The sequence below is a fragment of the Mus pahari genome, chromosome 3 (genome assembly GCF_900095145.1).
Source record: "Mus pahari chromosome 3, PAHARI_EIJ_v1.1, whole genome shotgun sequence".
Lineage (NCBI taxonomy): Eukaryota > Metazoa > Chordata > Mammalia > Rodentia > Muridae > Mus > Mus pahari.
In genome coordinates, this window is record NC_034592.1 from 35643032 (window position 1) to 35661049 (window position 18018).

The 18018-nt window shown below is 35.3% G+C and overlaps 1 protein-coding gene across 2 annotated transcripts in view; it reads left to right on the forward strand.

The window, feature by feature from the left end:
* The first annotated feature begins 1328 nt into the window (after positions 1–1328).
* Acvr2a (activin A receptor type 2A) overlaps positions 1329–18018 on the forward strand; it is a 32139-nt gene continuing 15449 nt past the window's right edge. Inside the window, exons 1-4 of one of the 2 annotated variants that reach the window (XM_029535820.1) lie at positions 1329–1546; positions 3912–4021; positions 4177–4331; positions 15285–15308. In XM_029535820.1, the coding sequence (XP_029391680.1) occupies positions 3973–4021; positions 4177–4331; positions 15285–15308 (228 nt within the window). In that variant the 5' untranslated portion in view covers positions 1329–1546; positions 3912–3972. The remainder of the gene's footprint in view (positions 1547–3911; positions 4022–4176; positions 4332–15284; positions 15309–18018) is intronic. The other variant, XM_029535821.1, reaches the window with a different exon arrangement.

Genomic DNA, 18018 nt, shown 5'->3' on the forward strand with positions numbered 1-18018 from the left:
AGTGAACAGCTGGGGAGAAGGGGTTGTAGCCCAAGTGACATATTTAACTAGCCCTCCCCCCCCCCGGGAATCTTGTAAAATACCACACGGTAGGGCACTAACATTGAATTAATTCATTGGTTATGTCAGAGACCTCAGTGTCTAGTCACCTCCCAATAATGCCACATCTGGGGACCAAATCTTCAACACATGAGCCTTTTGGACTGATATTTCCTGGCCATCGCACAACTACCCCGAGAATTTTTTTTTAATGCATATTGTATGTTTTTCATGTTAGAAATGAGGACATTTTCAAATGGCAGTGTGTTAAATGGCAGGTGTCCATTCTATATTAGTAAAAGAAATCTTTATGAAAAGTGTTTTCTGAATAAAAAGAAATGTGATGTTTTTCTAACTTTCATGATCTTTTAGAAGAAAACAATGGGATTTCTTATCTTTTTAATTTAGCTACCAATGTATGTTTCTTTGATTGTTGTATTATTTTGGTCTATCCATACACAATTAACTAGTTAGAAAAGAGAAAATATTTTAATAATTTATTTAGAGAGTTACATCTTTTCTTTTATATGATACCAAAATTCACAAAGTAGCCTCATTTTTTAAAAAAATCAGTTGATCCTTCTCAGCTTGAGTGCTTTTTTACACATGAATGCTTTGTAACATCACATTAATTCTTTTATAAAATAATGATTCTCTGAATTATGTGGATCTTCTGGATATTGGCTCATTTCATTATTCAGAATTTAAAGACTACTTTTGTTAATATTACCACTGATATCATTATCACATGTTATCCTAATGCTAGTAGTTGCAAATCTCTCCTCACAATTCCTGTTTTTACCAACAGATTCAAATTTTACCACTGGCAATGCCTATTAATATAAATTGCTTTACTTGAGTTAACAGACTCACTTTTGAGGGCATGTCTGCCAGATTTGAAAGTCTCCATGGCCCTGGTTTGTTTAGTCTACAGAGTTGAAGGCACTACAGCCAAACTATACAGAGAATTGTGTTTTCTTAGGTTGTATTATGTCACACAAAATATTAAAAAGGAGGTCTAGCCATGGAAGGGTTGAAATGTAATAAAATTAACAATTTTTGTTACGTTTTGTATGTTTAAATGAAGCTGACATTGTCAAGAGAAATTTTGTGATATATGTAGGCAATTTAGATTACCGCAATGATTTTTATGCCTAAAGAATGGGGACGCAACTGCAAAGTTGCAGCATTAGGGGATAGGAGCTTTCGACATTGCAAGAGTACCTTAAGTGGCTTCCTTTTTCAAAACCTTGATCTTAGGGATGTATATTTACATTAAGTTTTCTGTTACCCTTACAGGTGCTATACTTGGCAGATCAGAAACTCAGGAGTGTCTTTTCTTTAATGCTAATTGGGAAAGAGACAGAACCAACCAGACTGGTGTTGAGCCTTGCTATGGTGATAAAGATAAACGGCGACATTGTTTTGCTACCTGGAAGAATATTTCTGGTTCCATTGAAATAGTGAAGCAAGGTTGTTGGCTGGATGATATCAACTGCTATGACAGGTAAGAATGCATTTAATTTCTATGGTGGAGTTCAGTGACTTTCCTTCTCTCTGTCCTGCCTTGAAAAGGAAAGAAAGATCAATGCATGGATTTTCAAGTATTTCTTGCTGTTTTGAAGATGAAATTATGAAGACCATCATAACCTTCACCATCATAACATTCACCATCAAGATTTTTGAGTAATAAACATACCATATTTCTGCTTTATTCTTGATATGTTTTGAATAATCTACAAGTAGTGAGAACCCTTATATATGAATAATTTTTACCATCTTAGTAGCATTATAAGCTTTAATGCCAATTTAATAATCACTTTAAAAGAAAATATATGTGTTGAAAAATATATCCTTAAAGAGGAATAATGATTTGTTGCAGTGTTCAATTTCCATTCAGTTTTCTTCTTTATATATTTGGAAGAAATTGGTATTTTGTTTTTTACCACAAGAGATATTTATGTTGACATTCAGAATTATGTCATACTAAAAACTCATATAAAGCTACATTTTCTTTAGTACATTTTATTTCAGTTATTTTATACTGGAATAAATAAATGGTAATGCTATTGAGTACTTCTAATTTTTCTATAGGAAGGGACATCAATATTGGACTGATTATTTTCCTGCCTGCCTGCCACTTTTGCACTAGGGGTGGGTGTTGTAAAATGGTAGAGGCCTGCACAGTCCTAGCTAACCAGCTGTTTTGGACCCATAGCTGCTGACCATTCTGTCTTTCTCCAGGAGCCTCAGTTACCTACAGTTGATGATTGATAAGCCATATGTGACCTAGGCATTATATTAAAATATAATCATTCACTTATATATTTAATATTTGGTTTTTGCTTCAAAGTTTGTAAAATTTTCAAGAATTATTTCTCTATACTTACATTCTTTGCCTGTATTTTTGACTATTAGTATAAGTGCATAATTAAGTGATATCTACTATTATAAAAGGAAATGGGAAGACAGTAGAAAAAATGTAGGGGTTATCTTTACTCTAACTGATCTTTTATTAGTTCATATGAGGAAGCTATGAGTGTGTGTTTGTTTACATGTGCACATGTGCATAAGTGTTATGTGTATATGTATACATACATGCATACATATGTATGTATAGTAAAAACTCCTGTACATCTTGCCTCTCAACTCAGTGTTTTACTTGTGTGATAATCAGGCAGTACTACAGTGCTTAGTGAGCCATTCATTGGAGCCTCACAGAGAGCATTACTCAGCATAAAGTGCTTGCTCTCAGTGATGACCATACCAGCTTTGTTTCTGGGGATTAAATGCTAATAATATAGAAATTCATGAATCCAATATTTATGCTCTAAAATTGATTGAATAAATCAATTGATCAAATAAAGATAGTATGATAAAGGGAATTTTTTTTTTTTTTGAGTTAAGTGTTTTCAGTGCTTGGAAACATGACTTAATTTTTAAATTACATATTCCTTATAAAACTGCTTGACTTATTTTTTAATTTCTTCTTAAGTTGATGCTAGTAGATTCTCTTTGGAGTTTGATACTGGTAAAGCTATTAGCTCAAAAACTTGAACTTTTATCTAGAGTTGTCTCAGTTGTTGCTAAATGCTACAAAAAGCAGGCTCATTGATGTTTAACAGCAGTAAAGTTGATTTTTTAAAAGGACAGATTTATATAGCTGTTTTTTAGTAGCTGATTGAAACTTGTTTCTCAAGGGTAACTCTTATCAAGGCTGCTGCTTTTTATTTTAATTTAGTTTGTCCTGATTGTGATCACTCTGAGGGATGAGGTCCTATGTGTTTGTTGTTCATATTAGTTCTCTGCTTTTTTGTTTTCTTAAAATACAATCCTGTTCATCTGTTCAAGAATTGAAAATCTACTACTGTGAGAATAGATAGTTTGGGTCTTTGATGCTGAAATAAGTTCTGTTCCTGAGATACAAACTCACAGTACTTAGTGTATGTGTGTATTTATTTAGCTTTATATCTACTTTTTAGTTTTTAATATTCACAAAATAGTTATATTTCTTACGAGCAAATGCAACTCCTAGACTAAAATTGCCTCACTGACTTTATGTTCTTCTTCAAGCTTCTCTAATAATTAAAAAGAAAACAAAGGAGATAGTTACCTTAGAGTGCTCATTTAACCACATTAAAGCAATAGTCTGAGGAAGTCACTGTGATCATCATAAACTCAGATTTTTTTTTTTTTCTGCTGAGATTTATTAACAGAAGTCTAAAGACAGTTTTAATTTTAAGAGTTGTTTATTGGATACTCACAAATTCCTTGAATTTGAATATAATGACTCCTGTCTCAGAAGAAAAGCATCTATTGTGGGGTCAATATAATGCTATATGTGTTAATTATTCTTTCTTTTTTTTAAATAGGACTGATTGTATAGAAAAAAAAGACAGCCCTGAAGTGTACTTTTGTTGCTGTGAGGGCAATATGTGTAATGAAAAGTTCTCTTATTTTCCGGAGATGGAAGTCACACAGCGTAAGTGTATAGTGAAAATATACATTTGTGTTGTTGACTAATTTACTACTACTTTCTTATACTCTATTCCCCCAACCCCCGGCCCCCAACTATGGTTACTACTTATAGGATTGTGTAGACCAAATCCGAGCCATTTCTTCTTCCCTCTTTTGCAGCCACTTCAAATCCTGTTACACCGAAGCCACCCTATTACAACATTCTGCTATATTCCTTAGTACCACTTATGATAATTGCAGGAATTGTCATTTGTGCGTTTTGGGTGTACAGACATCACAAGATGGCCTACCCTCCTGTACTTGTTCCTACTCAAGTAAGTTACTATCCTGTATTTTCTTTTGAACATTTTATATTTTAAAGAAGTATTAACTGCAGTATAACTGAGTAGTATGTGAGTTATTTTCTTTGGCGTTCATTGTGGAATGTTTATTGTCGTGGAAACTAGAGCCAGTTGCAGTCTTACTAATTTTGTATGCTGTAAACTTCTTTGTTTTTATTAGATATTTTCTTCATTTACATTTCAAATGCTATCCCAAAAGTTCCCTATACCCTCCCCCCACCCTGCTCCCCAACCCACTCACTCCCACTTCCTGGCCCTGGCATTCCCCTATACTGGGGCATATAATCTTCGCGAGACCAAGGGCCTCTCCTCCCATTGATGGCCGACTAGGCCATCTTCTGCTACATATGCAACTAGAGACACGAGCTCTAGGGGTACTGGTTAGTTCATATTGTTGTTCCTCCTATTGGGTTGCAGACCCCTTCAGCTCCTTGGGTACTTTCTCTAGCTCCTTCATTGGGGGCCCTGTGTTCCATTCAATAGCTGACTGTGAGCATCCACTTCTGTATTTGCCAGGCACTGGCATAGCCTCACACGAGACAGCTATATCAGGGTCCTGTCAGCAAAATAGAGTCAGGTATTGATATCATTCCTAGTCTCTTCTGTAGTCTCACTCCGACCCAGTTCCTTAAGTATGGAATATACTCTGCTTTCATATTGAAGTTATTAATGATGAAAAAGTGGTCTCAGAATCTTCTTTGTCTTTTTTATGCTATTCTCTATTCAGATTTAATGCCTTTTAAAAGATCTTTTGCCAAAACACTCTTGACTGTTAGAAATGACCCATAAATTTAGGTAAGAAAGTATGGAAAATGAAAGCTTTGTAAAGGTTTTAGTGATATATATCTGTAAGGATCTTTCAAGTAAAAGTTTCAGAGAAATATTTACCATGTATTACTGGTAATTCAGGTATGTTGATTTGTTTACAGCATAGTAAATATTAATTGGATAGTAAAAACTTTAAAAAATGTTTTTGATTTTTTACTCACTTCATAAATATTTCTGAAAATGTAAACTGGGTAATCAGATTAAATGCTCTGAATTTTCTTTATTTCCATTATGTAGAGGGCTGTCATTAGTTCAGTGCCACACAGAACTTTTCATGGAAGTAGCTAACAATCTACATTCCCAAGAAAACTGATAACTTTTGTTTATACTTCTTTGAGCCATCTTTAAATCCTAATTTTTACTGTATATTTTTTAACACTTTAAGATTTGAATACCTTGGGCCTTCTGGGTCTCTTAGTTTAACTGTGCTTTTCTAATATTAGTAGGCTAAATGGTAAAACTTCATAAAATCTGGTATTTAATGATAAGAACAATTCCTCTAAGCATTATTTACATAACATACCTAACAATATATTGTTGCATCAGCTCTTTCATCTCTGTAATCTTTGAATAATGCATATGGAAAAATAAACCCAGTGGTAGATAACTTCCATTCTTCTGTCAGTGACTTTAAAATTTTGTTTCAGTATCTAAATTTAGAAGAGAAAGTAAAGTACTTTGTGCCCTAATAATTGTTTGAAATTACCCTAGATTCATAAATGTGACAGAAAAATCTAAAAAACACATTTAAGGGAACTTTATATATAATTTATGCAATTTTTATTAAAGGAAGTTTTGAACATTAATATAATGTCATAGATGATAGAACATTGAAATATATCCAATGCTGGTTTGCAAATGTTTTTAAGATGTTCCTGTGTGTGTGTGTGTGTGTGTGTGTGTGTCTGTGTGTCTGTGTCTATATATTAGATGACTTTTATAAGAAGTACTAATTAAGAGTTTAACACTTTTTATTTAAGAAAGGAAAGACACTATTACAATTCACAAATAATAAACCGAGACCTGTTGTAGGTACCCCCTGGGTTTCAGGTGTTTGTTGCTATTGATATTCCTGTGGGTGTTTAGGAATGTTGAAAAACAAGGCCTCACTTTTGTGCTTGAGTAACTTGGCATGGACAAATCTTTATAAGAAAGTCAACCCTGAACTGACTTAAAACTTTCTGTGGATTTTAAACTTTGTGCAAATGACATTGTTTTTATGTGGAATCTCACTGTGGACACCTCTGACTTTCTCTGACATAGTATAACTGCATGATTTAAGTCTCATTTCTGGTGAGAGTTTTTATATAAATTTTGTAATCCTTTTAAATTTAAAAATAAGTGGAGGTAATTACATCAAGCATTTACTGATTATTTAAGTGCTTGTTCTAGGGTGGTGTTACGAATAATTATATGTACACATACACAAACAAACGTACAAAGGGCTTCTTTTCACTGAATTGTAAACTGTGATACTGGTATGTATGTATCATCTTTGGGATTTGTTATAACATTCACATTCCTCAACCATACTTCTGAAAGTGTAAAATGGAGCTGTTGATAAAGTATATTTAATAAGCACTAGCTTAATTAATTTTTATCTCACAAGACTTAGTATGTAGTATTAGATTACAGATAAACTGTGATGTATAAAGGCTTACAAGTATCAGAGCTGGAATCTAAGCCAAGATGCTTTTTAAACTCTGCTTCTTCTACTTTTCTGTTTTGCTCCTCTTTTCAGAGAGCAGTTACTTTTAAATACTATATAGGTAATTCAGTTACATCTTTGACATCTTTATATCATGTTATTGACTAGTTTAGCTTTCGACATTGAGTAGTTTTCACTGCCATCTTCTTGTTAGCCTCATGAAGTTGAAAGAACATGCATCACAGCTGTACAGAAAACACATACTCATGTGCTTCCCTTTGAAAGTTGTTTGAAAATGTAGAATACATTTTTGAACAAGTGATTGGGTCATAGACAGAAATTTCTGGCTACTGGTTTGATTTTAGCAGCGTGCACTCATTGTTTAAAGTGTTTGGAAGTAGTTATGAGTGGGTAGGTGAGATAAACTGCACACTTAAAGTCTCGTGGACATGCCTGTACTTTACCTGCTAGGTGCCCACCTTCCAACAGTTAAAAGACCTGTTAGGAAGAGATCTTGCAGTCTTGCCAAGAACATTTTCTTTGCACCTTGTTTAAGTTCTTTAGGAAAATGGCATAGTATCTTTTACTACTTGGAGAAACTTTCATATCTTTAGGTAATGGCTGGTTTATGTATAAACTGCTATTTTGTAAGGACTTGACCTTAACAATATCAATAAGCTGGCTATGCCAGTTAAGTAATGGGAGTTATTATAGCAAAGACATCATTTATTTAGAGTATTTTTATTAGTATTATCTTCAGTGGTATTAGGACATACATAATTTAAAATCTGTTTCTTTTAAATTATGGTTCTTTATAATGAACAAAAACCATTCACTGTAAAATAATTTAGCATGATTAAGGATACAAACAAGGCATGCCTCCATGTGATTAATAATTGAAGCTGCTGATGTTTCTTTCTAACTCACTGTTGTTTCATGGTGTCACTGCTTTCACAGTACTCTGTGATGAACATTGGAGAGGTAATGCTCTAAGCGCTCTCCCAGACCACATTCACCACCTTTCATCTTGATGCTATAGTATTCAGAATGTACTGCCCTTGAGGTTATGGATGTCTCTGTAACCTTACAGCTGGTCTTCTTGCTTTCATGTTCTTCTTCACCTCTGCTATTGCTAGAATAGTACTTTACATGTTGGATTATGTTGCTTCTGTGATTAAAAGTACTCAAGGGTTCTTACTGCTTTGTACCCTATCATATGTGGTCCACCGTATACCATCTTCTCATGTTTTTTCTCCATGCTATACCCAAAACCACCTAGTACACACATCTAGAGTTATAATTACATTCTTTCCTCTTTGATTCAGATAAATAATCCCAGGAGAGAAAAGCTCAGAATAATCTGTATAAATGTGGTATCATATTTTGTTATTCCTAAGCTTCTTGAAGACAAAGTATATAACTGCTTTGTTTATAGTGTTGCAAGTATTAAACGCAATGTTGAGTTGTTCTGTAGAGTTTCATTGAGATGATAGGATCAGTCCCAGGAATTCCTGTAATAAACATTCAGATACTTTTAGAAACTTGCCTTGAGTCAAATCTGTAGTTTTGGAGGATGTACCATAAGTTGAAGAATTCCTAGTTTTTATAAGACATGATCCCAGACTCAAGAAGCAGCCTCTCACTTGGTGTTATATAGGCCACTTTTTTTTTTTTTTTTTTTTTTTTTTTTTTTTTTTTTTTTTTTTTTTTTTTTGCTTATGCTGGAACTCTTTCCACACATAGGAAGAAGCTCATCCACAGTGAGTAAATTGAATGCAAACTGGTTTTTCTGGTGATAGTGAGTCATGAGTATGAGGGAATTGACGGACTGACTCTATTATTAAGCCTTATTGTGGTAAAGAGTTAATGTGGTTTCAGTAAAACTGTTTGTGAACTTAAGTTTCCTGTTTATAAGATCTGTGTTCATGCTGATAATACCTGCCACTTGATAAGGTAAAGATTAGAATCTAGATACAAAGTTACAAATAAGATACAAAGTTAGCTTTTTGTTCATTTCAAAAGGCTATATATTTAACACTTTAGTATTGCAACATTGTTCTTTTTAAAGTGACATCAGCTTCCTTAGTCCTTATGAAATTTTGTCTAGTTGTTGGTTTGAGATGGAGTCAGGGCTTCATATGTTGGGAATCCTCAAGTTGAGCATACAAAGTAACCATCGACCTTAATTAATATTAAAGCAATAATAGGATGACATTTCATGCTGTGCCAGATTACTACCCTCTGAGAAACCAAATCATCTCTGAAAGTGCTTTTTAGGGTTTTCTTCTTGATAGTGAACTTATATACACATCTATTGAACAGTAGTGAGGAACCAAGTTGCAGGGTAGCATTGAAGCCAGCTTCGGAAGACCTACTCCTTTCTTGCTTAGGAAAGGTGTAGGGGAACTTACTAAATTTTATTAATAATGTTTAGCATTTATAGAAGCATACCCTTTAAAATACATCCTTACTACTATAACTACATCCTCCCTTTCCCCCGGGCTCCCTTCCTCCAGCTCCTCCCATGTCTCCCTGCCTCACTCTCACACCCACAGCTTTGTTTCCTCTGACTGCTTGGGTTACCTACATGTATGCACAAATGTAAAGATACAACCTGCTGAGTTGGATTTTGTTGTTTGTGTGTGTATATGGTTTCAGATTCCTTTGTTAGAAAATTTATCCCTGGGAAAGACTAGTTTTCCCCTTTTTCTGGTTCTTTACCTAGGGGTAAAATCCTATGAGATTTCTCTGTTTTAGTGATTATACCTGTTTATGCCGTCATTTCTTTCTTTCTTTCTTTCTTTTCTTTTTTTTTTTTTTTTGGTTTAATTTTTTTTATTAGATATTTTCTTCATTTACATTTCAAATGCTATCCCAAAAGTCCCCAATACCCTCCCCGACCCTGCTCCCCAACTCACCCACTCCTACTTCCTGGCCCTGGCATTCCTTCAGAATAATGCCTTAAAACAAGAAAGTAAACAACTCAAAACAGTTTCAGGAAATACCTGAAACTGACAAGATTCACTAGACCCCTCTCTGCCACAAAAGCTGAGAGTCCATCTCAGACTTAATAGGCTATAAGCTGTAAAAGAAGACTCAGAAGAGCAAAAGCTGAAAGGAACACTCTGAGACCAGAGCAGCTGCCTAGAAGTGGCAATCAGTGGACCTGTCTAAAAGAGGGTTAGACCAGAGTCACTTAGGAAGGAAACTCTCCAACCTGTTGGGCTACCTGCAGGTTGTGCAAAGCACTCCAGCTTCTCAACTTTTGTGAGTGGCCACCCATACTCGGGTGGGCTTTAGTAATGTAGCTGTCCTTGAATAATATTTGTTCCTGAAAGTGACACATTGATTGTAACCTCAATTAAACTCATGGTTCACTAAGTTCGACTTTGATGGTATTTCTTACTTTGGTCTATTGTAGGATTCCTATCTAGGGTGAACAGATTATGTGTATTGCATCTGCACAGGAAAAAGTTTGTTACACAATAGTAATTTAAAATGAATCCGATCTGAAAACCTACTCCATGTGGTCTGGCTTCCATGGTTCTAGAAAATTCTATACATGCTGCCAAGGGAGGGAAGTAAATTAGAACCCTATGCAGTTGTGACACCTCTGAACCATAATACTAACTATCAAGATGAAATGTCCATCAAGATGCTAAGTTCGAGGCCAGCCTGGTCTACAAAGTGAGTTCCAGGTCAGCCAGGGAAACCCTGTCCCAAAAAACCAAAAACAAAAAAAGATGCAGTAAATGTAACCAACAGCATCTGACTGCACTAAAGGTCCACTCAGCAGGAGGAAAAGAATGCTTGGTACGGGTAACAGCCAGATTCCCGGGTCATGGACCTTAGAAAAGAATCTACTACCACTGTTATAGAAGTAAGTTGGAGGTTTAATGCCTACAGTTTATTAATACATGTTGTTTCTCCTCTGCATTGAAACAAGACTTTGTTTGATTTATGAACACAAATTATTTAGTTATTTGGAGATTGAGAATTCTGTATCCAGAAGCAAAAATGGTTGGGAGGAGGACAAAAGCCATGGAGCTTAATCCAGTTAGAGTGAATCTGTATATGACACTTAATTTGTGAAAGTGAGTTTTATGAGTGCTTTGGTGACAAGCACACTACTGCAGGTGACCCATTCAGTTCTTAAGTCTGGAATGCAGCTTTTCTGTTGCCAGCCTAGAAGTGGACTCCCAAGTGAAGACCAGAGGGCATACTTACTCTTTCTCTGGAGAGCAACTATTAGCAGGAGGAGGCACACCTTTGCTTCTCTGCGTCAGTCTCATTTCCTGCATCTTATCCTACACCTTTTCCTTTATTCCTTGCTGTGCCACTGCTTTAAAACCCTTCTCTACTAATTTGAAATAGTACAAGTAGAAAAGCTCATTTGTTAATGAAATAGTACTGTGGGCTGCCTTTCTGGTTTTGGCGCCTGCGCTGAGCATCTGTTTAGTACAGGTGCAGGATGCTCTGGCTTGCCCTCTTGGAGCTCACACTTACAAGCAAAGAGGAAAGCAAACAAGCTGCTTATTGAGCTTTGCTACTTGGAAATGAAGGTGAAGAGATTCTGCATCGAGTGGCAGGGGAGGACAGATCTGATTGGCATTCTGCACTGCCTAGAGAACAGCATTTGAGGTGTTGACCAGTTTTAAAATGCTCAGTAAATGTCAGCTGTCATTGTCCTTTCTGTCACAGCTTCAGAACTGACCAAAAGGAGTGACTTTCATAGAAAGTGCTACTGCTGTACTACTCTAAAATATCTGTTCTGTCGAGTTCATTTTATTGATGAGAAAAGGTAAAATGACCTGACTTACAATCCTGACCCAAGTGGCAGTGTCTGCCATTTACTCAGGAGTTACTGTCCACTGGTTGAACGACTTATTTTCAAATAAGTAATTTGATAGAGTCCATAGAAAACTAAATTAAGAAAAATTAATTAGAGTTTACTGTTTTATCCTGAATAGAGGTTTTATTTGTGCTAATACAGCCTGGTGGTGAAATAATTTCCACATACCAGAATTTCATTTTTCATCTTCACTTAGAGGTTATAAACATTAAATTAGATTAAGGTAAGCTTTCTTTATAGCTAGTCATAACCCTTAGCTTTTGAACAGCAACTAAAAGGAGACTGGGCTTTCCCTGGATCTTCTGGAGACTTTCCACCCCAGTGCTGGCAACTCTGTGCTGCTCACTGATTAGGGAATCTTTTCAGAGTCCTTATTTTATCCTCCTTGCATTTTTTGTTTGTTTTGGGGAAAAGTAAGGAGAGAAACTATGAAGAAACTTGGGATCTAATTAACAGAGTCATGGCTGACCCATATGACAGCATCAGATTTATTAATCTATTAATCTATGCCTGTCTTTTTCTAGTTCAGAAACTTTTTTTTTTTCTGAAGTTACTGTCTTATCCTCTATGGATTTTATTTCTGTTCTTGTTTGTTTATAGTCTAAAAAGTGAAGACTTGTGACATTTCTAATATATGATAACTAAGTGTCTAAGAGAAGATACATTCAGAATTTGTCAGTTTTCACATAGTATGCACACTTGGTAGTCACAAGAAAACATTGTTATTGTGGTGTCAAAATAAATACAATTGGAAACTAGTTATCTGTCTAGCTAGATATACTTAAGATATTCTCTCTCTCTCTCTCTCTCTCTCTCTCTCTCTCTCTCTCTCTGTGTGTGTGTGTGGGTTGGGATTAAATAAAGAAGTTTGTAGTCCATGTTATATGTGTATTTATGAGTAGTACATACAAGTCTGTATTTTAGAACAATTTACTTGAGTTTTAGATGTGCATAGCTAACCTCCTACCACATCGCTCCACCTGGACATGTCTTAGTACTTCCCATTCAAGGATAATGATTGCTCCTTCCAGATCTGGTTTTCAATAAATGCAGCACTTGTATGTGTGAGTGTGTAATCGAAAATCTAGGATGTGTCCCAATATTGATTTTCAGTCTCTCTACTGTGTTATTTATGTATTTTCTTCAGGGTGCTCTCCTCAGGGAAAAACTAGCCAGTTTATTTAAGTGAGGTTGTTTTACAGATACTCAACAAGACAGTGACTTCTTTCTACTGCTTTTACTCTTTAATTATACATTTGTTAGTGCAAACCATCAGTAGTCTATCTGCTGTGAAGTTCATAAGAGCCTGAGTAGTTAGTATTTGACACGAACAGTATAGTCATTAAACTTTGTTTGAATGAGTGGATAAATGAATGGGTGAATGAAGTTTTATATTTTCTGATGTTTGGCAGTAATTTCATTCCTTCTTGATAAGCAGCAAGTCTCTTTCTAATTACTTGGCATTGAGGTACTGATTTGACTTTTAGTTACTTACAGTTTCAGTGCTGAGTACTGAAAAAGCCACCAATTCCATTTTGGAAATACAGTTTGTTTGGTGAACTTGTATCTATTTGTATAGTCAGTGATCTCTTTGTTTTGACTATATACTGTAACAATTTTTACTTTGAAAAAGCATGCCCTTGGTGCCTCTTATTACTTTGCGTCTTTTTGTTCTAATGTACATCTAATAAAACTATACTTAAAATCTGTTTTAGTTATTTTAATTCTTTTGCTTTTGTCTTGCTCATTTTCATCACATTAAGTCTTGGTTTTGTCTTCATTCGTTTTTGTTGGGTGTTTTATAGCTTACTCTCTCCATTAGTTAGGAAGTTCCCTGAGTAGGCATAGTACTTTCTAAGATTAAGAGGGACATTTGCTTGCACTGACATTGTGAGCTTTGAAAGTTCTTGTGTGAAACAAGATCCCAGTAATTCTTGTGCCTTCGCATTCCCTGTGAAAGAGAGGTTCTCTCATGGTATGGAAATATTAAGCTGGTTTTGTGATGGATAATGAATAGCCTTGGATGATATCAAGCAAACAACTGGTATAGAAAAGTGAGTTGTCATTTCTTTTTTGTCAGGTACTGTTCTCTGTAGAAATAGTGGCAGCTGGGGAATGTCTCATCTGTTTGTAGTTTTCAAATCCCTAGCACTGGCTAGCATGTATTTTACTTAATTTAAAATTCAGGCAGTTATCTCTTTTGTGGTGACTTGTTCTCTTTTACTGCCTGACTATCCTATCCTCAGACTGAGAAATGTGACTATATACTCATTTCCAAGGGACTACTACTTATTCAGTTGTTACATACTTCCTAAATTTAAAGTTGTTATAATACTGGAATTACATTTTGAACTGCTAACAAATGCTTAATTCAGACTGTGGACTAAGTCATTGAAATCCTGTTCTGTTAGGGTATATTTTGATTTATTCATGTTCTACAGCTGGACAGGGAGGTTTGTAACAGAGCTAGTTTATCACCAGGTTTTATTTAATTCTGGCCATCGTTCTTTGTGTTTTCTTCCTGGTTTGTCTTTCCTGAGCACACACATAGCATTATTCTGTGTTTCACCTAGTACATCCCAGAAAGGTGAGTGAGATAATTTACTCACTGGAAGTAGGAAATTTCAGAGGTTTTTATGAAAGCTGTTAAAAAAACCAAACCAAAAATACCAACAAATCAAAACCCAAAACCACCACCACCACCACCACCACCACCACCACAACAACAACAACAAAAAGCAACAAACAAAAACTCAAAACAAAACAAAACCCCAAAACAACAGCCAAAAAACCTCCAAAATAACACAACAACACAAAACAAAACAAAACAAAACAAACCAAACCAGACAAACCCTAGAACTGGAAAGACATCACAGCTCACAAAAGCCTAAGTTTGATCCTTAGAACACACATAGAAGGAAGAGAAAAGAAAACAGCCAACCACACAGCCGGCTGGATTGATGCTGTATGTTTGCAACCCCAGCACTAAAAGAGTTGTGGCAGGTGCATTCCTGGGGCTTGCTGGCCAGCCTAGCCTGCTTGGGGAGTTCCAGGACACTTGCAAATGGCCCTTTTAGAATGATACCTGAGGTGGCCCTCTAACCTTCATGCACACACTCATAAAAGAGTCCCTGGTCTGAGAGAACTGGATTTCCTCAGGGCTTTGTTTCCTGGTATTTGTTAAAGACAATACTGCCCTCTGCTGTTCAGAAGCTAATTGCAGCTCCTGTATTGCCTGTTTACACTCACACTTTAGACTTTCAAATCTCTACAGTACATAATATTTAAATTTTATTTTACTTGCTGGCTTGAGCCCATTGTATCAGGTAATTTTGGGTTATTTTTACATCCAAATTTATTTACTGCCACCCTAATCGGTATAATTTAAGGATTTTTTCATTATATTTTTAAAAATAACACTTTCCTCTGGTTATAAGGAATGTGTTTTTCATTCTTCTCTTAAAAATATAGTCTGCTGAATCACTGTCAACTCTTAAAAAGCTAAATCATTCTTTCACCTTTGTAACTGATGTGTCATTTTTCATTTCATTCTGAATATGAATCGTAATTTCTTTTGCCTATGTTTTTTCTTCACAAGCACGCCTTTCATATAATGATAGAGGTAAGATGCATTGCTGTTTGTTTCATGGTTGTGAAAGCTTCTGTGGGTGCTCACTAAACATTTGTCCTTATAGTTTTGTCATGGTTATTTTACTTTGCATCCCTTATAGTTTATCTACATTTTTGTTATAAAAGTCCTCTCCTTTGTATCCAAATATTATTCATTTGACATAGTAAAAACATTTGGTTTTGAAGGATTGTTAACAGTATTTATGTGTATCTAAGGTAGGCTGTAGAAAAAAATGTTTCTTCTGATTGGAAGATAAAATCTAAAGAGGGCATTAGCTCTAGGGACCCAGTAGTTCTTTAAATGTCAGCCTTACTCATTTAAATAAGAGATAACTTTCTGGTCTAGCTCATTATCTTTTAACTTAAAATCTATATTTTCCAATGTCATCTCAAGCTAATGAATTAGCTGCATAAGTAACACCTTTGACAACTCTGTTGCTGCCTTGAAGGCTAGGGCTGTGTACTTTAGTGTGTACAAGCATCTCAGAAACGAGCAGAACCGATGGCAGATGGCCTTGCTATCCCCTTAAGGAGGAGCCCAGAATGGGTATACTAATGCCACAGTGTAGGGGCATTGGGCAGTCAGACTTTCCCAGTAACTGCAATTTCAGCAAACATTCTTAGGTCTTGAGAAGGCATGCACAGTCAGGGCCACTTATGATGTACATCTTCTAAGTTTTATGTATTAAATGGTTGTTGAAAGAGCACTGGGAACTCGAGGGGAGATTTTTCAGAAATTCTGTCGTCCTTAGAATTACTGTCTTCCGAGTCTTTCTGTGCAGCACGGCAAAGCCATGCTTCTCGGATGCCATCAGTTATGGAGTGTAAGTTCCCATTTGTTGCCTGAGGGGGTTGTTTAATGATAAAGTCTTCATTCCTAGGAACAAATACTGAGGTGTTCTGAATAAATTACTATACTGATACTAATAAACAGAGTAATATTTTAACATACCTTATACAGTAATTAAAACTTAGATTTTAGAGATGCATTTAAAACTTCATCCTAGTAAATTCTTGTTAAGAAAGCAAAAAGCTATATCAATGATTGGTATTTTGTATTGTGTAGTTATTTTTATTATGAAGCCGAGTTTTAAACCCAATCTTAAGTATTTGTGAGTATAAAATTATAGTTAAGAGTACATCATTGGTAAGAATGAACCTTTGTAGATCACTTTCTTCCTTTTTGAATGTTGGCCAGTGTTTTGCTTTTTTATTTAAATTTTTATACTGTTAAGAAAATTTGACAGTTGTATGTTTTGTAGCAATTAATGGAAAAAATTTGAGTAAATATTAAATGTTGATCCCAGCTTTCTCTCTGAGACGAAAGTATGTTAAGAAATTTACTAAGGAAAGCTTTGTAATCCTATAGGACATTTGAAGTTTATCTTTCCATCTAGAAAACATTTAATATACTTTGAACCTGTGTTATATTATTAATCTGAGCTATTGAAGACATGATCTCAGTCCTGTTTCATGTCTGTAGCTGGTGCAGTTCTGAACAGCGCAGACTATGTGTGTCCTCTCTAGACACTATTGCCAGTGGCTTTGTTGTCCTCCTCTTTTCTCTTTTTCAGTTATTATCTGAAGATTGTAGTATTGCTGCTTTAAAAAATTGATTATTGCCATTTCTATTTAGATATTTCTTTATAAACTTATACGTCTATTCTTGGACCTTGCAGACTGTATAGTTTTCTTTGCCTTTGCTAGATTAGTGTTCACCTTTTCCTCTCAGTTCCCTCAGTCCCTCTGTTCCTGCCAGTAGAATCATCTTACAGGCAGAGACGGTTGTAGAATGGTTAAGGGAGGATCTGCTTCCCATAGCAGCTTTCCAGAGAGACAGAATCACTGAGCCTGGCCTTCCTGTAGGGTTTGTAGACAACCTCTTTGGTCTGTCACTGCTAAACGGAAGCATTTTGGCTTTATTAACCTTTTATGTTTTTAATTTTTAGACATTTAAAAACAAACATCACTTCATAATGAATCTCAGGAAGTCTTTCTTCTGCCTTACTTTCTAAAATGGAGTTTTCAAGTCTTTAAGGGACTGCCTACACGTTGCATTCTTTTTCCATAAAATATTTTGAACTTCTTTTTTTTTTTTTTTTTTTCTTTTTGCTGGGGGTAATTCTGATGCTTAATTGAAAATTCATAGACTCCCAAACAGACTAGTGGCTGGAGGATGCCTATAAGGAACACCATAAGTTTTGGAACATTATGAAGATCTAAAAGGGGAGAAGAAAGTTAGGGTAAGATGTACTGATCTTGGATAAAATGTCATTTTTAAGTATCTGAGTACCACTGGTAGTCTCTCCTTGCCACAAAAATTTTAGTTCCTTCTCACAAAACTTAAATAACCATTGAAACATTTCTGATGCTTTTTCTGTTGGCTTCCAGAAGCTTCTTACATTTAATAAACTGATAGAACACTTTAAACAAAGGGCTGCGATTCTGTTGGCATTGGGAATTTTCCTCATTTTTCTTTCTCCTTTATGTAGTTTCCTGGCCCTATTTTAAAGATCCATCATGGTAGCACTCTTGTCTTTCATTCTGTCTTTCCAACTATGACTAGCAGTTTTCTAGGTTTTATTTTTCTTCTCAGTTATTCTTAGAGAATGATTTTTATTTCTGGTCAGTTTGGGGGAATAGCTAAAGGGATGGACTGTTAGTATCTTGAAAAGTTAAGAATGAACAAAGATTGTCTATAG